Consider the following 20,693-nt stretch of genomic DNA (forward strand, 5'->3'; position numbering starts at 1 on the left):
AAGTCGCAGCCGCACCGCAGCGTTATTCCGTGTAGAGTCCATTTGCTCCGATAATGACACCCGTGTTCTGTAACGCTAGGTGCTTCGAATAATGCGTTGTAATTACGGAATCGTGGGCGGCAGTATCCGCGAGCCTAACGCCGGGCTCTAAGAGTATTAACCTCTCGCGATACCGACCATCCATTGAATTTAAGCACGGCCGTATTCTCGTTCAGAGCCGTCAATTGAGGGGTTCCGTGCGAGGGGGAGCTACGCAACAAAATACTAGACAATGAGATTCTTATTAATTCTGCTACCTTCTAGTGTCTATTTATTATCCCACAATTTATGCCTATGTAGCTAAATTCCGCAAAAACATCAGATTTTGTATATGAATCATTGTTCTTCATAAATGTTGTAACCAGACTGCCGATTTTATGCGCGTGGTGTTTTTTCAAGAAAGGTCTTCAGGTCTTTGAAAATCGGACACGAACCTTTGCAATCGAATTAAACGTCTTCGAAAATGTTGACTAGGTAAACACTCGCTTAATTTTTCCGCACGCGATGAATGTTTTAGTTGCTGCCTTAAAGGAAATTGTTGAATAACCGTTGCTGGTTTCACGAGCCGCGTGGACCGCGTCACGAACAAAAAAGAAATTCGCCAAGGTTGCGGATCACGATCATTCGTTTCCAGAACACGTCCCGATTCTAACTCGTAGGACTGCCGATTCGTCCGAGTCAGCAGCAGGACGTCATAAAGAATCGGTGGGATCGTTTGCTTGCCAGTCTTCTTGTCTTTGTAATGCTGTTCGCTAACATCAGATTGCGGTTAGCTGAAAAAAGCCTGATCACGATACTCTGAAACGAGCGTCTTCGAGGTGATTCGAGATAGAGCCGTCCGCAGTTCCCGTAACTAAAGCTATAAACCTGTCCCGGGGGACATGAGGTCGGTGATAAGAGGCCGCCTGATAAAGCTGCCTGTGATAATAGTGCCTTCATCTACTTACAGCTGATGAAATATATTCCACATTGTCTCGGAACTCTGTACACTTGCGATTCTTCGTATTTCCATGACTCGCTCCAGTCTTTCAAGTGAAACAGAACAATAACCGATAAAAACTTTTAATAATCGATTTTTTCTACAGCCTTTCAACGTTTTTAATTTCTCACGTCTTTATTACGCTTGCGTTTTCAGACGAACAACAAACTTTATAAATATTCAACAAAGGTTCAACAGAGCGACACTTACAACTATACTTGCTTTTAAGTATCGTATGCTAACCGACTGCGCCACTAGCGAATTAACCCTCTATTCGTGACCCCGTTGCGGTGGGGATAAGCTCGAGAAACCGTTAATCTGTATAATTTTATTCCGACGTATGACAAAGCTTTTTATTTCAAAATAAGAGAATCGCTATTCCCTTTTCTTCTTTTTCATCCGAAATACGACGAAAGCCGGTCCCGAGCAAACGCCTTATATCGAAAGGAAAATTGTAGTGAAATATCGGCATGGGTCAGAAATGACTCCGGCATAGGCCTAGAACTCGCAGGAGTCGGAGGGCTAAATTGACCAGTGTAAGTAGTTGTTTTTATTGTTTCGTACGCAGTAACAATATCTATATCAAAACTACAGAAATATATCGGTTGAAGCTATGGTCATTTCGCAGATATTCGTGACGAAATGTTGGAAATTTTTAAACGCAATTTTTTCGAAACTTTCGTTACGCATCATGTAGTAAGCTAATCCATCTAGCTTGGCAGGAAAGCTGAAGTCGTTTGGCCCATTTCTGAAAGAGTTATTCTGATTTAAAGTGTGCCATCAATTATAAGACGGATTGTATCTATTTCCTGACACGACTTTTCCCCGGCTAGATCGCCCGTTTGCCCCACTGCGCGTCATTTCGAGGGGTCCCGTAGACCCGGCGTTGGCCCGGAAACGTGTGCTCCCTAATTGACGCGGAACGGAACGCGCCGACCTCATTAAAAATGGCGCGTCTTCGTTTTCCCGCTCGACGACCAATCCTCCTGTCATCGCGCTCGATACGATTACGCAATGGAGAATATTCAAACGTTCAATTCGCGGCCGGGTCACGAGGCGTTTTTTCGTCGCGATATGACTTTGACCTAATTCCGGAACGAGGTAGGATCCGTACCTCTGTCGGACATGGTCGCCCCGATAGCTTCCTAGAAGGGAATTGGGTCGCCGCGCCGGTAATTCATAGAGGAAGCCGAGCACAGGCGGGACGAAATAGGCCAGGTGTTCTCGGCCGGTTGGTTCCTTGCGGTGTGCCTCTCCCGAAAATTACCGGGCCCGTTCTCGGCCGGTTGTGTTTTGGTTTCTGAGCCGGGCGGAATCGTTTGTTCCTCGGCTGCGCGCGCCCGCGCAAGCCAAACTGCCTCTGTCCCTGTGGGGAGCGAGACAGCTAATTGGCTGAATCGAATTAAGAGCGTAGCCGGTATTTTCATCGCTGCAATTCTCTAATTGGGCGCGGACGAATTGGCCAATTGTTTCCACTGGTTTGCACGTCCGCCTCCGTTTAACCCCGAGGCTTCGTTAAGAGAACGACGACGCGTCGCACGATTTCAGACGAAAACTACCATTTTTCGTCCCCGAGCCGCGACAACCACGAATATCCGAGGTTTCCGAGACGATGATCTAACCGCCCATGATGCCTGCGAAATTGCTCGACCGTTGCGCCGATCGTCCTTCGTGATCTGTTTTTATTTTGCGCGATTGACTTTACAATCATTGAAACGTCTTTGCCTTTAACAATTTGCTGAAAGAAGAGAAACAAATGTGTGTAGTCGGTAAAATTTTATTTTATTTCTTAGAGACAGAGACAGTACTTGGCGTCGTACGTCTTCACTTTTTGTATTTCATCAGCAGTAGAGATTAACTGCATCTGGTAAACATTGCGTGATAAAAATGGCAACGCAGAATTGACTCCGATCTTCATGCATTCATGGCTTCTGAAAACCTTAAAAAATGCTACAATATAAAATTTCACAGAATTTCGTACGATTTTTATATAGAAACCTGCAAAGATCTACGAAGGCTACTATCACTGAAAGTTAGATTTATTTCCAGTTTCCTAAAATTTGCCTACAAAAATTGAAAGTTGCATAAACATCCGCAGTCTAGTTATAACAAATGCTTAAATCTATACATGGTTTTGATAATTCTGAAATAGGGAAACCGGTCACTCGACCATGGCAGGTTTGATGTTAAATTAATTTGTTTTGTTAATTTGTTTTGTGTCAAGATATTTTCCAGTTGCTCTAGTCATTTATTTATCATCTTACAAGGGCCCGGACGGCCCGAGCCGTGTCGAAACCTACTGCGCACCTCGAGGTAAACACTGTTTCGTAAGCGATAAAACGTATTGTTAGACGATGCTCAGATTGCGATCAGCTAGAGTCTAGAGGGTTCTCGACTGAAGTTAATTGATACGACACACACTCGGGGAACTTGAAAGATAGTCACGGAATGATGGGCGTAAACTAATCGTCTGTGACCACTGGAAACTGTTATCTCGGCGAAGCAACTGTTAATCTTGAGCCTCGGGTATAATACAAATTTTAAATATACAAAATTTCGAAAATCTCAACGTTGCACGAAACGTGTTAAAATTCCCGTAAAAAATAAAACAGAAAATAAAAGTCAGTAGAACGGAGAAATCATGTAGAAGCAAATAAAACGTGCTACAAACCAGTGTATAAATTATTTATTTAAAAATGTTCCGTGTGAAAAGAGATCTGGAACTTTTAGACTTTTAGTCTTTTGTGCAATCTTTTTTAATTTATACACCCCATGCGAAGGTACATATGTTACCAGTGATAACGAGGATGATAATAAAGTTGGTCATGTAGACACATCGGTGGTAAATAAATAATTGCACAGAAAGGTGGAATGTTGTAACTAGATTGCAGATTTTTATGCATTTATGCGACAAATGGACGAGCGGAAGACAGAACTGCAACGAATACTGTTACCTCTTTTTCGACTCGCCAAACTTATTGTGAAAATAAATACATTTTTATCTGACTTCCGATTCGTGCGATCGTCTTGGGCAATTGCTATTTCGTACAGTATTATAATTATTAGAATGATTCGTCATCGTGCATGAATGAAAGACTGATACTCTCACACACACCGAATGGAAAAAGGTCCAACTTTGTCGGAGAATGGAGAAAGTCCGTATCTAACATTTCGAACGTTCGCGTCTATAAAAATTTGTTTTTTTTTTCACTGCTTCCACGAAAGTGCTAGAGTCGTTTGAATCGTATTGGACGTTCGCGGCTGAAGTATCCCGGTCGAGTTGGCCAGTTTCACGAGCGTTCGTGGCCCATGCTTTCTGAAATTTAATGGGGGCCAGCCTCCGAATGCGAGAAGAAATTAATCTTCGTAGGTGTTAAGTAACGAACGGCGGTTCCGGCGGCCATCAGGCGGCCGTTAAGTAACAGTTAGGGGAACGCGCCATTAAGTGAACTAGATTATGAAATGAGTTACGATCGGATAGATAGTTTGGAAAGGTGTTCCGCCGTTGCTCGGCGACTTCCTACATTTTCGTCGCCAGCCATTGTTTGCTCTATGCAGCCTGCCTCTGGAACGGAGCTAATCCTCTAGAGTTTATCGTCATTATCAACGGAGATCTTTATCGCTACTCGAGATACCCGCGCCGAGCGAAGCCCAGAAAAATTCATTTCGCGGACACTCGGACCGCGCACTTGTGCGCATCCAGGATTTTATGGAATTTCGACGCCGCTACCGTCTTGCGTTTCGAACCGAGAATGTTCTCTAGATATCGTTATCGGAATCATTTTGTCTCACATAGTTAAACTTTACCTCAGGAAACCAGAAATTATTAACTTATTCTTTATGCAATCCTGTTGATTTTTGCGAGAAAATGCCAAAAATTCAAATTTTAATGTTAGGAATTGACTGGTTCAAAAGTTATGGACCAACCTTCTCGCAGTTCCATTCATTGGACGATATCTGAGTACATACCAATATGGCGGCGCCCTCGCCTGTCAAAACGCTGAAAATTTCACATCTTTACACATGCATAACTGTTTAACTACTGATCTCCTAGGATTGAAACTTGGATTTTCAGCATTTTCTTGCCAAAGTCTACAGGATTAAATTTAAAAAAGTTAAAATTTTCTGGTTTCCTGAAGTAAAGTTTAGCCCAGCATATTTTCTTTAATTGTAGAACCGAACCAATGATCACGAAAGTTCTTGCAGAAATTTCAGACTCCTCGAGACTGTCTTTGAAGAACAACCACGCAGTTTTCAGGGGAAAAATTTCCATCAGTTTTCCAAAACATTAGAAAATAATATAAGAGAATGGCGACGATGCGGATCTTTATGCAGAATAAGAATTGTCTGCATCCTTTGCCAGAAACAGGAGCTAAACATTTGATTCTTGAATGATTTTAACAAGCTGAAAATATATAATTATATAATTTTTCTGCCGATCGAAATGTCAGTTTTGCTATACGATTGATGACACTGTTATTTCAAACTGCGACCACTTCTGTTTTAATTTCAAATCGAACACGGACTTCAAATTAAACCTTGATGGACAGTGCAGCTGCGTTCACGGTGCCTATTAGAATAAAATGAAAATGACTGTTCGCCATCCGGGTGTCTAAAAATATGCACCCGCGATGCGGAGGAACCAAACGAAAGACCTTGGTGACATTATTTTTCGAACATTTTAGCACCGACGTCATGTTGCTCGTTACTAGTCGCATAAACAAGCGAAACAGAAAGTATTCGAAATTTTGGGAAACTTCTCCTCGAAGCTGAATGTTTGAGAATGTTCGCCCCCGACACCGCTACTGCCTCGTTACGTTATTGTTTATTGTTTCGGGTAAACAGAAACGACACTCGTTATCATTCAGCTATTACTGCCTGTTGTCACCATTATACGCGTCTCTGATCTTCCATAAACACGGTGGATCAAGGAGGTATGCGCTGATACTATTCACCAGGGAATAATCACAGTTCGCGATAACAGTATCAAATATTATCAATTTCATCGTATAATTTATTGTTGATATTGTTTTGAAGTAGTATCGTTCTTATTAACCTTTTCGACTAGCAATAATCATTATCTTGTCGAACGCGAAGCGCTAATTAATATTATTTGTAGAATAGTAACGGAGATCTCTGTTGCTGCTCGACAATAGAAATTGAATTTTATGAATTGATAAATGACGTTATTGATAAACGTTATTGATAAATAACGTTTTTAGTTTGCTGCATTAACTGATTATTTGTTGAGCGAATAACTTTCAAATTATTTACAAATAACCAACTTTTGTTCAATTGAAATTTTAAATGAAGTAATGAAATAGGTAGACGGAAAATTAGTCGATATACTAACTAATGACCTGTATAATTAACATTTCAGGAGAAGGTGAACAATAATTCATTGAAAATTCTAGTATAAAATGGTAATTTTATATATAAGAAGAAATTGAAAGAAAGAAATAAAATTTTCTTTTGTGAAGTTTCATTTCCGAAAGTAGGAAATAAAAAGGAAGGAATCAGGAATTAAATATATAGTCATCAATAGGCTAGCAGGCCACAGAATCTGGTTGATTGTCAACAATGCATTAGAAACGATATGTAACAGTAAAATAAATGTTTTAAACCTGTCACATGCCTCTTTGTATTCCAAAATAATTTTCACCGAGCAACCGATTTGCAAAAATTCTTTTCCACTGACCACGTTGACTGTCGGCCATAAAAATTGTGTAGAAACAAAGCAGTTCCTTTGATAAAATGGAAACTGCAACGTAAAGATTTACGGTGTTCGATCTGGGTCAGGTTTACAAACATTGTCCATAATCTCAAATTGACTTGTCCAATAATACAAGTATAGCAAACGCAAAGGCTTTTACCTCTCCTTAAAAGTTGATTTTCAAGTTCGTTAACAAAATCGTGTCGGTCATATGTAACCAACGTGTTATCCAAAGCGTGAACGTGTTGTAAACGTCGCCATTTTCTAATAGTAAATGATAAAAAAAAATATGAAAGTAAAGTCAAGCTGTAGGTAAATATCGCTTGAAAAAGATATTTTCATTTTGTTTGAAATTTATTGAAAAAAAAATGTATCAATTGGTTAGTTAATTTTACCGATAGTTAATTACCGCTTGAGGGGTTGAGCAGGAGCTCGAAGAGGTGGTTGTCATAGAAGCCTAACTTAGGTTCCCAAACAGTACCGTATGGTTCGTACTCGATGTTCCAAAATCGTGGAATTCGGCTAAAAGGGGTAGCAGAAGTTGTGTATAGATCAGGTACGCGAGCAACAATTCACAAGACTGTCTCTTCTTGTTGGGTACTTGGTCCGGCGCGGCGGTGGGGGATGCGCCCGAAGAGACAGTCTCGGCCGAGTGCCTCGACGTGTATAAATACAAGCAGTCGGCTTGGCTCTCGCTTAGTCGCTGCGATACTCGATTCTCGGTGACGGCCTGTCGATTCGAGTGCGCCTCGATACCGATTTATCGCAACTGGCTATCGCGTATACTGCGATCGTGCGCGTATCCGATCTAACAGCCGCGGTCGACATAGATAGAAAGAGCCGGAGAAGAGAGGAGAGAAAGAGAGAGGGCGAAAACGAAGAGAGAACGAGAGAGAGAAAAAAAAGAAGCCGTGAGAGAAAGTGGTCACCGGTTTTTTCGGTCCCTCTTCTTGCAACGGAAACGCTCGGCCGCTTCAGTCGCTCGCGAAGCCACGGTAACAGTTACGCGTCTGGTCGCGTCTCGTCGTGTCGTGTCGTGTCGTGTCGTGTCGTGTCTCCTCCTCATTCAGAACCACGAATTCGCTCGTGCAGGTTCGCGGCAGATCGACGGCTCGTTGTGATGAGATCGGAAGAGTGTCACAGTTCGCCGGCCTGTATGGGCCAGGCTCGATCGTTTCGCGCGGTGATTGTGCAGTGTTGAGAAAAAAACCGAACTGCTGTGCGGTGCTCGATACGGTTATCGGACGACTCCGGGAGTCGTTAACCTCGAAACGTCACCACGCAGGCGACGCGAGTCTCTGCTCCGTTTCGAAAAATCGCGGGACAAAGGCGACGCCGCGAGGAATAGTCTTGCCCCTCCGTCCCATCCTTCGCGATCTGGTTCGGTGAAAGATCCGTTTGGTTCGCGAGAACGTGCGGCTGCAACGATTGCGAACGCTGTTCGGCCGATTGGCGAGGACCTGTCCCGATCCCGGTTCGAGGACGCGGCAAAGGTCGAGTCGGTTAACCGAGTGTCTGTATTTGGCTGGGAACGAGTTTCCAGCAAGGGCTCGACCTAGCAGAAAATAAAGAAACAAACGGCCGAGCAAAAAGAGTCCTCTCGCGCGCGCGCACGCTCGCTCGCTCGCTCGGAGACTCGGTTGGCCGGTTTTGCACGATTCCCCTCGGGTCAACGATCTGCTCGTGGATCTCGGAGTGGTTCGTTTCTCGGTACGTACCTGCACGGACAAGTCCGGTCGATACGATATACTCGCTGTTGGGAACCTGTCCGTGTCCGTGTCCGTGTCCGTGTTCGCGTGTACCGATAACAGGCAAACAGGCAAGCAGGCTAGGCAAGCAGGCGGGCAGGCAGGCAGGCAGGCAGGCAGGCAACAACCGAGAGCACGTTTCACGAGGAGTGAAAAGGCGGTCACTCGGTACACCGCCGTGGCTGCTTTCACCGGCAATGGAATAATGCCGATCGCGCCTTAACGGTACGCAACTCGTACCTTCCGTATTTCCCTTGGACCGAGCCCCGGTGAAAATGATCCCAGGCCTCGGGTGATCCGCGTTCCTACAGGTGACCCAAGTGGATATATCGCGAGTTTTTTCGTCGTTACGTTCTCACGTCGTTCTTCTATACAAAATTGTTCTTCTGCTGGTGGTCTTCGAGGTTTTCAGTGGTTTCGGTGTTTTGTTGCTCGTAAAAGAGGAGGAGTAGCAGGAATAGAGGGCGGCGGTAACAGTGTTGGATAGGTTCGGGTGTAATACGTGTTACCGGGTACGTGTCCTGCACCGTAGCATGGAAACCAAGATGTATATCAGCAACGAGGCGCACAACAATGGTCACGCGGCCACCAAGTACGCGTCCACGAACTCGATACCCTCGATGATGGAGGACGAGTCGTCGTTCGGCAAGCTGATCGGCCAGCGAAAGGACTCGAGCGTGATCCTTCGGGATAACAAGGGAAGGAGGCACAGCGTGCTGGAGGATTTGAAGGCGAGAAGGGACAGCCTGTTTCAAAAAGCGCGACGCGGCAGCGTCGTCGAGGAGAAAGAGAACGCGAAACTGGTGCAGAAGGAAAAGAGACGCAGCAGCGACAGCGGCAGACGCGGCTCGGTTTTCTACGTGTCGCAGGACCTGCTGGAGGAGAACCAAGATGTGTTGGAGGACGAGCGCACGCAGGACCTCGAGGAGAAGAAAGGCCGCAGAAAGTCCTGGCATCCGCTCGCGAAACCACCGAAACTCGATCGCAAAAGGAGGAAAGGCATCGCCGGCGTCCCGACGCAAGTTGGCAGCACGGACGGGCTCTACACCCAGGCCAGACAGAAGAGACCCTCGTGGTGGAATATATTCGTACCTGACTCTGTCACCAGGTATTTATCACCCACGCGTTTCTTGTCTCTTGCCTCCCGCGGGAAATTCGAACGGCTCGGCTCGTGGCATTGAAGTTTCGACGGTTACGTGTCGAAACCGCGAATTTCGCGTTCGAGGTCGAGCGCGGTGTGCTTGTTTCGACCTCGACTAATAGGATCTCCGGTTTGCAACAGGCGGTGGCCGTCTGTCTCGATGTAGAACAAAAAGGTTTGAGGTTTGTTTCGCATACGAGCTGGACCGGTTTTTACGCTTATCTTTCGTAAGAAGTAAGATAGTCGTTTTAATTACGCGCCGCGCCGCGTCGCGACGACGTACTCGACAAGTGAATCATTTGAAACTGACACCTTTTTATCTTCGTGTCCTTTCTTCGGCCGTTGCGTCAACACAATATTCACCGGTTGAAAAACATCCTACTCGATCGTACGAGTTAACCCTTAACCCTAGAAATACTGTGCCCACGCTTCTTTTTATACAAAGTATCTCTAGAATGTTCTACTTGTAAGGAATGATTCCTCGGTTCGTTTGAAGTAACCTTTTCCTATGCGAAAATGTTCTCCGCGGCTTTGTTCAATAGTTATTAACGAAAAACGCGGACCAATCAGAGCGCGGCTACAGCGGACAGATTCCGGCTCAGCGACAGATTCCGAGCATGTTATTCCTTAGAAAAACTTTCGTCGGATCTTTTTACACTACTGTTTAACGCGTCGAGTGCCACGCCGGTTCGTAGGGACCGGCTATAGACTTTCCGGTTCGGGCCCAGCCAGTCATCGAGGACCTGCCACAGATATTAGGTTCGTGTTACAGCACCGCGCGAGTCTGCCCTTGCGTACTGATTGTGAGATTAAAGATTTCGCGTAGGGGACGTCGGTTTTTGTTCAGTCAATGCTTTAAAAAAAGAGTATAGTATTAAAAAGTCAATGTAACTTATTGAAACAACGTAATCGAAGGTGTGGATTTTTTCCACACTTCCTAATTCTTCTGTTCATTCACCGGTTCGCCCGTCGGCGGTGGCCCACTTGACGGCCGAGTCTGGGCCTGAACGGAACGGCAAGCAAAACGGGCTGGGCACTTAACGTGTTAAGGGAACCAACTCTTTAATACTGTCATCCCACATTTCGGCTAACGTTTAATTTGTAAACAATTGAAATGATCGATTGCTACAGAGAATTCTGTATTGTTGATATTTGTAATTATCGTAATTAGTTGGGGTCATGAAGGACCCCAGAAGTTTAGGGTTAAGATGGGATTCGGATTTTACTAAAACAGTTTTTGTTATCGAATATTTTAACCTTCCGCGGACGAGAACTGTTCTTAGCATGCTTTTCGAATCTATTTGTCCTGTGAAACGAGCATAATAATTGTATGAAGAAAATAGTGTTCTGATTAGTAAAGTTTAATATCTTTCGGGAGCAATAATTTCTTTAATAATTATTCCCAGTCGCAGAACGGTAAAATTGCTTTCGGAGATGACGTTAGCAGCCAATTGTTTCGCTACTATCCGCAAACGCGATCTTGCGTTTCACGTGCAAAATAGACTCGCGTTTTTGCAGTCCATCGATACGAAAATAAGCAATGGTTTTATTGTTGCTCGTTGCGTTATATCGCGTCGGCGTTGTTACGATAGAGGTTTGAAGTAAACAAAAATGAGACAGGAGCGCACGGCAAATATTTAGACGAGACAAGGTTGAAGACGTAATCTAGAGTAATCGCGACAGTTTTCAAACAGTCGTAATTGCTGTTTGAGAGAACTAGACGGCATGTTTTTATAAAGATTTTAGGGATTAGATAGAACCTGGAAGAAAACCGCCCGTGAAATTTTGAATATTTTTACGTTGGATTAGAAATTGTGTTATTCTATTACTCCTCCATTTCTGTTATGCTCTTACTCCTCCAGTACGTGACGTTTCCGCAAATCGAATTCTTTCGGGTTGTTCGTATCACGCGGACACAAGATTTACTTGCTATAAAAACGGAACATGAAGGGTAGTTTGCATCGATTTCGCGATCATGTTCACGGTGATGTTGTACCGAATGAGCGGGCTTGCGTATCGCGTTTGAGGTAAGATTCGAAATATTTTCTCTTTGAAAAGTAAAAGCACTTTCTTCGCGTTATCGACGAATCTCTCGGCGCCGCGCCGACGCTGACACGGAGGACTACCGGAAGCTCGCGAGCTTCCTCTGATTCATGGCGCGCGGCATCGGTCTTCGACGCCATCTCGATTTCTTAGAGGCGGGATTTTTTTCTGAAGACCGATTACGAGATCGACGCGCGATTTCTCCGAGTGTCTTATGGTCGCGAAAGCTGCACCGTGTAACTTCCGTTCGCCGCTCGTTCGAACGCGTACGACCAATTTAAACGACGTCGATGAAGACGTTCCCGGCCTGATCAAATTTGTACACCTTTATCTCTCGTGTTTACGTCGGTTTTCGAAACTCGTGGGACGTATGAATATTTATTAATTATTAGCGGAGATACAGACACACGTCTGAGCACACTCTTATTTTCATACACAACGCATACATATTCGATTTGAAAAATTATTATCCTCTTTGTGGAGGATTTGCACATTGCACACAGTGGACGAAGTTCACTCGATTTTTAACACGTCAAGTGCCAAATATCAACCCCAGAGATTCTTACAAAATCGGAGTGATTTAATTAATGAAACCAAAACTAGAAATTTAAATTGTATTATAGGGGATGTTGTCTCAACTCTTTTGAATTCGAAAGACCCCAATAAAATTCGGTATACCTGAATATGTTATAATAAAAATGAATGTCTAAACCCAGTCAAAAATCACTGTCAGTAATATGTGACTGACGTGGCAGTTAACGTGTTAAGGGATTCTTCGAGTCAATATTAGAATTTATTTCCTTGAGAATCTCTGAACTTTCGAGGACTTCGGTTCAACCCTCCGTATGCTATGCCGGAGTCATTCGTGACCCGTCGCGGTAGCTGTGCGGATAAGCTCGAGCGACCGTCAATGTTGTACAATTTTATTCCGATGTAAGACAATGCTGTTTATTTCGAAATAAGAAAATCGTTATCCCCTCTTCTTCTTCTTCATCCGAAATTCGACGCAAGCCGGTCCCGAGCCATCGTCTTATATCGGAACAAAACCTTATACGTGAAATATCGGTGTGGGTCAGAAATGACTCCGGCATAGGTATAGAACTCGCAGGAGTCCGATGATTAGAAAGAAATACGAAATCGTGTCGAAAAGTCGAGGAAATCTTATTGACACACGACAACTGTCGTGTCACGATTTCTTTATTGCAGCGGATGAATGGAATATTTTCTATTATCTTCTAGACGTCGCTCTTTGTACACGCATGACGATTGAACAACATTTATTTGTTGCCGACGTGTAGACTCGTCTGGAGAATGTATTCTCCATTGGGGTAAACTGCTATCAAATTCTCCGAAGCCTGATACATGTCCCGGTTTTATTATACACGGACGGAAATATTGATGTGTAAATGGTTCGGTCTGTTCGACAGTTGGATGTCCGGATAGCACGGTTTATCACTTCTTAGAACGTCTATCAATATTGACGGTGTTCGATGGCTACCGGCGTCACCTGATACCGATGTTTCGAACGTTTAATTACCATAACAACAGTAACCTTCGCCGGTTGATTACTCAGCCGTTTTCTTTCGAAGTAAGCACGGTTTCTTTCTCTTTCCATCGTTTCTTTTTTTCATTGCCGTTCCGACTATCATTACGTACCTCCAACCTGTGTTTCGTCAATAAAAACGAATTATCGCTGAATCTCGTAACAGTTCGCGTATTGACTCAGCTCGATATAATTTTCGTGCGCTTATCGCGAGAAAATTTCGCTCGGCAAATTCTTCGCATTCCGGCCGGTCATTCGCGATACGTGCATTACATAAGAGTTTCCGATCGAGCAGGCAATTTCTCCCGTGCAACATCGAAATAGATCCCGGCTTAATAGCATTAAATCCGAGAAACTCGCCCGTGTTTTCCTTGTAATTAGGGCTGTGTGTTTTACGCGCTGATAACGGCAGCCCCATTCAGCAAAGCGAAATCAAATAAAAAGCTGAATAACATCTTAACCTATAAAGTTGATCCGCAGGTTGATCCGTAAAGCTGCGAATTTGCATAAACACACTCGGATAAAGTCGTGACTAACAGAGGCGAAATCGCGAGATCTTCGCTGCATTCTAAACGCGATTTGACTCCAGTTCTAAAGTCTGACGAGCACGTACTGTTCGTAAAACATTAGGATAGAAAATGATTTTAAAAAACTGTCCGCAAACGTTGACACTTCTAATTCTTTCCGAATTTTTTCCGAAGCTTTAAGAGACACCGAGCGATCGAATGATTAAAAACACGAAAAATACATTTATTGTCCATACGACAGGCAATGTTGCCTGCTAACTGTATATTTGCAATTTCAGTCATTTTCAGTAATTTTCCGAAATGATAATTCAGTGTTGCTGTCATTGAAGAATTGATCGTTTCGGCTCTAACAATTCGATCGCGTAAATCAAATTCTTAATAATACTCTCCCGGGGGGGGGGGGCACGTAGCTTTACGTCATCGGTTTCTTTTCCGAAAAAAATGGGACCCAAAGTGATCCAATTAGAGCGAGCCTTCATCCTTTGTACATCGGAAGGGCGCGCTGTTAGGCGACTCAAAGAATCCGGAGCTTTTTGTCTTGCAGGAACGTATTGTTCCCCGAAAAAAGATATCTCCGGCTCGGTGGCCAGGCTCGGCGTTTTTCCGCTGACGAGGAAAATTTGCCCGAGAAAATTGGGTCGATCCGAGGACGCCCGTCCGCGCAACCCTTCGCAGAAAAATTGGGAACTGTCTCTCTCTGTCTCTCCCTCCCTCTTCCTCTCTCTTGCCCGTAATACGTCCGCGCGTCCTCGCTTCTTGCCTCCTGGCTTTTCTTCCCCTTTATCTCGTTTACCGACCCCCGTTCGGTCGCTGATCGTCAGGCCGGTAAATGCCTCGGGAGTCATCGATGATCGCCCGCCAATGAAACACTTCTTCGCCCCTCGCACAGCGCGATTTCTTTGCAAGCGATTACGCCTGGGTCGTTAAATCTAATTTTTCTTCGTTTTGTGGAACCGCGACTACATCGAACGAATCAAGTATCTATCGTTGTAATTATTCATATTTTGTTGAAAATATTTCCATTAACGATAATGGTAAATGTAACGGTAGAGCGTGTCATATGTAAAGAAAGTATTGATATAACAATGAACATCCGTAGCAGTAATTAGAAGAAAAAATGAAATACCGAATCTTGTGACGAGGTTTCATTCATCCTTTGCACTCCGGAATTTTGTAAACTCTTGTCACATGTCGCCTCAGCCTGGACATAGGAGTGCAAAGGGTTAAACCCTTGAACTACGATTTATTTTATATAGAGATGCCTCCTTTGTGACACATAATTTCCTAGAAAAAAATTTATATGTATCTTATGCCTATACATTCTTCAATGATTACACATCCACAAATAAAATTTTCTTTCATTTTAATATAGTATTAACGACTGACTCGATATTATAGTTCAAAGGGTCAATAATTTGTTCTTTTATTTTTTCATTGATTGAACAGATAGAATTTATTTGAGGATCGTTCTGTTTTTACCGTGGACAAAATGTTTCTTCTTCCCCATGTTAATGAGACTTTAGCTTGTTGGCACACAAACGGACATTTGAATATGTTAATATTGTTTTCAGCACGATGCGAAAGCGACGAGGATTAGATTTTGTAGATATTTCTTCTCGATTCTAAGTTGCAAGCATACCGGAGTGCCTGTTTGAATTGTCGTTATCACTCGTGAAGCGAGTACTTTATGTTCGAATAAACAACAGAAACTGACTTGTATTTAACACTTTGACTGCCAAACTAGAAACCTAAAAAATTCCATAAAATCAAAGTAAGTGATTTAATGAAATAAAAATTGAAAAAAATTAAATGCATGGCATTGAGTTGTCCTCAAACTTTCTTGCATTTTACAGACCCTAATTAAATTTAGTACGATGAATATATTAACGTAAAAATTCATTTTAAAACCTGGACAAATAATTCCGTCACCCACATATGGGTGACATGGCAGTCAACGTGTTAAAGAAATCGGATCGAAGGATTCAAGGGTCACGAACGATACTGGAACATGATTATTCGACGATTAAATATCGTCTTTCGAGACCAATCGTTGGTGCAGATAAAGGAATTCATCGGCATCTCTTCCGACACGTGGAAACCGGTCGAGCGTCTTAAAATAGCCATTTATATGGCTGTTTGCTTTTTGTCGTCTTTCTTTTACTGTTCGACACAATCGCAAAGAATCCGGCCATTTTGTTCCGACGTTGATCTTGAATTGTCGATACTTCGAGTCTTAATGGCACAAATTTTGAGAAAACGCGAACAGCGTCAGCGAGGGACTCAATTACTAAGGGGGTACCAATTACTGTGCCTATACTAATTATACTTATTTTGAAAGCATAATGAATATTTAAAAAGAAATATATAACATTAACTGATTTTAATGAAAAAGAATTTAACATCTCTTTTTTAATATCCATTGTATTTTAAAAATAATTAATATAAGCACAGTAATTGGCACACCCACAGTAATCGGATCCCTTACCCTACTTGCTGAATACCAAATCATAGAGATCAACAAATTAGGAGCAATGCGTGTCGGAAGGACTGGAAAAATAGATACAGGGTAAGGGACCCAATTACTGTGGAGGTACCAATTACTGTGCCTATATTAATTGTAATTATTTTTAAAACATAATGAATATTGAAAATGAGATATGTAACATATTAACCCTTAGCACTCGAATGGCGACTGTAAGGCGCCACTAAAAATTGCTGTATCATTATTCGAAATATTTTTTACATTAGTAAATGTGTTTGTATTTAATAAATTACTAAACATTTCAGGACTGTACGAGTAAATTGCACCATTTTCGTATGTATGGCATGAAAAAATATGTATAGAAAGGAAATATTCTAGGTCGGAAGAAATGTTTCGTTTTGGAGTTCAAATGGCTTCGAATGCAAAGGGTTAATTGACGTTAATGAAACAAATTTAATATCTCTTTTTTAATATTCATTATGTTTTATAATTAACCCTTTCGGTACGAGCGCTCTGTCCGCCGTGACACTCTGTCCTCTTTTGTATGAAGAATTTCCTAAGCGTTAAATAAGAACTGTGCTTAATAAAACAACGTTTCTACTAACAAGTGTCATTTATAGTTTTAATATTAAAAGACATTTATGTAAAATTCGCCACTATAGATGGCGCTCATACATAGAGGCTGCCACATGGATGCCGGATATATTCGGCGCTCGTACACACAGGTCGTCAGATGGATGCCGGATATATCCGGCGCTCGTACCGAAAGGGTTAATATAGGTACAGTAATCGGTACCCCCACAGTAATTGGGTCTCTTACCCTGGATCAGAGCTGCTCAACATGCCTACTAGCGGGCAAGGACGCCCGCTGATGCCCGGGGGCACAGCCACGGGCAAGTGACTCAGCGGAGTGGGGGTAGGCCGTAGCACAGCCGAAATTTGCCACATAGCTGTGACATTGCGTGTGACAAATACATGGAGCCTTGCCCGCAGAGGCGTGACTTAGTGCCCGCCGTTCTGTCTATGCCCAGGGCAAGAAAATTGCTACGCGTACAGGCAGACGCTGTACAGCTGTGCCCTAAATTCTGAATTTTCACAACTTATTGAAATCTATGGAAACTGGTAAACCACGAGGTTAATTGACACTTGATTCGTACCTTTTCCTTCTTGTCTCGTTCATTAACAGTAAAGAAAAGAAAATTTCAGTTCTCGCATCTCCAACGCTTCTCGTAAGAATTTATTTTGCGATAGTGAATATTGAATCGTTCTACTCATTATCAAGAACTAACAAAATTTCCCTTTGCTTCCTCTCTCCCAATTTAGAATAATGAATCGTACTGCACGCCACATTAGAAGAAACTTCCCGCTGAAAATTCTTCCTAGGAATTCTTCCAAAAGTAGAGATTATTGTCTGACTCAAAAATTCCTGCTGAAATTGTTCCTAGGAATCCCGACAGTAACGTGACGAATGTCTGACTCATTCGAACGAGCTACCATCGAACCGATGTTGTTATTATTTATAAACAATGTTCATAGAATAGAACGTCTTGGAATCCTAGACGCGACATGTCGCAAGAGCCTCCCGCCGCGGATTCTCGGTTTATTTGAACTATTTCGAAAATCGTCCGCGTCCACTGTTTCTTTCGAATGCGAAAACCGCAGGAGCAACTCGACACAACAATATATTTTTAGCGGATGGTCGGAGTTGGCATAAAATTCCACTTGCGGAGCACAGGATCGATCGGCGGATGAAATCTTTCGTTAAACTCGATTTCCTCTTCCGTCCGCAAGCCTTATCGCGATTTTCGATCGAGGATTATTTTCTTCTTCAGGTCTCGTCTGCCTCAAAATGTCGGCCGACAGAACAAAATGGCGATCGGGAACGAGACGCTTATCTTGTTCTTGTTGAATTTCCTAGTTTATTTACCAACCTAAAACAGATTCCAAAGCTTCACACGGTCACTCGCAATAATATTCGAATATTCTTAAAAAGACGATAACTTTTTTGATGTAGGACCATAGGACTTGGATTTTTTAGAGAAGCTAGAACACAATTAGTTCACTACTTGACGCGAAAACGAAATTTTGAAAAAATTGCAGAATGTATATCGAAGTCCGCCATTTTGTCGGGTTCGGTGTTCCTAGTACTAAAAGATCGATAAATTAGCAAGTTCGAATGTGAAAGTGTAAAAAGAAAGCGTAACTACAACTTCATTTACGTATCATTTAGAGAAATAGCCACCGTAAAAAATGACACTCGTATTATCGGTTTTATCGGTTTTTTTTTATTCGAAGTACGAAGCGCGAATGTAAGACAAATACTCGAATACTTTTCGTAATGGCACTTCGTTTATTCTTCGCGACGACGCTTGCGCGTTCGGGGTCTAGTAGAAAATAAATTCTAACGATGCAGTAGATGATTGCCAGAGATGAAACGCAAATAGATGCGGCGTGCATTTGTGCAGCGAGTTTGTTTACGCATGCGGAGGCTGCACAAAGAGACAGCGTGCTTCTGAAACAGATGTCGCGAATGGAACCAATTTTAAATGTCTGTCGCTTGCGTAATTTTGCAGTGCCGTTTAATTCATTGCGTCTCGTACATTAGAATAACTATGCAGGTGCAGAATGGCGAGAACGTCCATTGTGTGTGCGTGTGTGAATTCGTTTTCTGCTGTTTTTATGACCACAATAGCAACAAACAAGAACATAACGGCCCTGTTTGCGGAGACCTCGAATTTTTTCTGCGCTCCAACCATTAGGGCGAAGGACACAATTACTGTGCCTGTATTAATCATACTTATTTTTAAAGCATAGTGAACAATAAAAAAGAAATATTAAGTTTTTTTCATTAAATTTCTAATTAATATAGGCACAATAATTGTTGCCCCCACAGTAATCGAGTCCCTCAACCTATACCTGAGATCGGAGATTGATTAAAACTGGGTTTACGGAGCACTAAAAGTGACGATTTTACATTACTTTTTAAAAATAACAGGTGCGTTTTTATTAAAATTTTTAGACATTTTTTTATTATACATATATACCCAAAGAAATAAATTTGTTGACAATTCCTCGTGAATACATCCTTACAATCTCAATAATCGTAAATTAAAAATATTAGAACCCGTCATTTTGACTGGTCCCGTTAATCTAGTGTTAATGAACAAATCAGCTGCAAGTATCGACTCCCCTGTTAGTCTTTGTGCACTTGACTCGATCAAAAAGCGATTTGTCCATTTTAATTATATTTTTTGTCACATGACAATTAATTGAACCGATGAAATCTGCCGAGTGTGAAATTGTAGTGTGCAGTTTTACGAAAATGAGAAGATCCGGTTTATTTCGATTTTATACAGTTTTCATTATACTATGAATAACGAAGTCTGTTATATCATGGCATATGAAAACCATTGTAAAATATAAAACCGATCGTTGGACTGTGGTAGGTTTAATGTTCATAGCATGAGCTTATCTATATTAAAATCTAACCACAGATGAGGTACTTACTTCTCTTGATTGAATATCGACTACGATCTATAATTTTATTTACAGACCGTGCCGAGGCGGTGTTCGCATTTACTTTCCTGTTTTCATGTTACACTCCAGGAATTTTTCCCTAGCAATAACATATTTATAAACTTTGCAGTCTTAGTGCCATATACAGGGTGTTCCAGCTGACTTCGTTATCTCGACTAATTATTCCATTTAGCACCGGACGTAAATAGGACGTCCATTTTACGTCCAAACGTCTCAGGTCCGCTTCGGACGTTCCTGGGACTCCCCTGATACCTACATTCCGGATGTTCCGGGGACATCCGTTTCTACGTCCCATGAACGTCCGTGGGACCGAAATTTCAGACGTCCCTGGAACGACCTTAGAACTTCTATTTCGGACTTGGGACTTACAATTTAGGTACGTTCTAGGAATGCCCACTTCTTACGCGCGAGATACAGAAGAAGAATAATGTTGTCAAGACTAAATTTCAAATGTTCTAATGTATTTCGAATGTCTTAATTATTTATAATAATAACTACAGCAATAGCTAAACAGCGGGATGCAAAATAAAAATTTGTTACCAGAATTGCAAAAAGAACTACAGTAAAATAGAAATTTAATAGTTTTAAATATTCAGAAACCATATCGTACACATCTTTGAAGAGGTTAGGTTTTTAAATGTTCTATAAACGTCTTATAAATGTTCTATTAACGTCCTGAATATGTCCAGCCGAACGTCCGCGCGGTACATCCTATGGACGTCCCATTTTGTCACTGGTACGTATTTGGGACGTATTTCGGACATATCTGGGATATACGAACGTTATTTGGACCTTCTTTGGGACGTACAGAAGGTCCGGTACGGACATCCATACAATGTCTGGATGCTATCTGGGATTAAACTATAAACTTTACGAAAATTTTAACAAATTCCTTTTTTTCAAATTGAGATCTTCCTGTTCGCTTTGAAAGCGGCCCTAAT

At 42.3% G+C, this 20,693-nt stretch overlaps 1 protein-coding gene across 12 annotated transcripts in view; it reads left to right on the forward strand.

Annotated features, from left to right (window-relative positions):
- Mtd (TLD domain-containing protein mustard) overlaps positions 1-20,693 on the forward strand; it is a 331,444-nt gene that overhangs the window by 158,966 nt on the left and 151,785 nt on the right. For 8 of the 12 annotated variants that reach the window (XM_076803613.1, XM_076803616.1, XM_076803614.1 and 5 more), the window contains exon 1: positions 8,698-9,587. The exons of the other annotated variants lie outside the window; for them this stretch is intronic. In XM_076803613.1, the coding sequence (XP_076659728.1) occupies positions 9,013-9,587 (575 nt within the window). In that variant the 5' untranslated portion in view covers positions 8,698-9,012. Of the gene's footprint in view, positions 1-8,697; positions 9,588-20,693 lie in introns of those variants that run through there. 12 annotated transcript variants of the gene reach the window in all.

This window comes from Halictus rubicundus, chromosome 18 (assembly GCF_050948215.1).
Source record: "Halictus rubicundus isolate RS-2024b chromosome 18, iyHalRubi1_principal, whole genome shotgun sequence".
Lineage (NCBI taxonomy): Eukaryota > Metazoa > Arthropoda > Insecta > Hymenoptera > Halictidae > Halictus > Halictus rubicundus.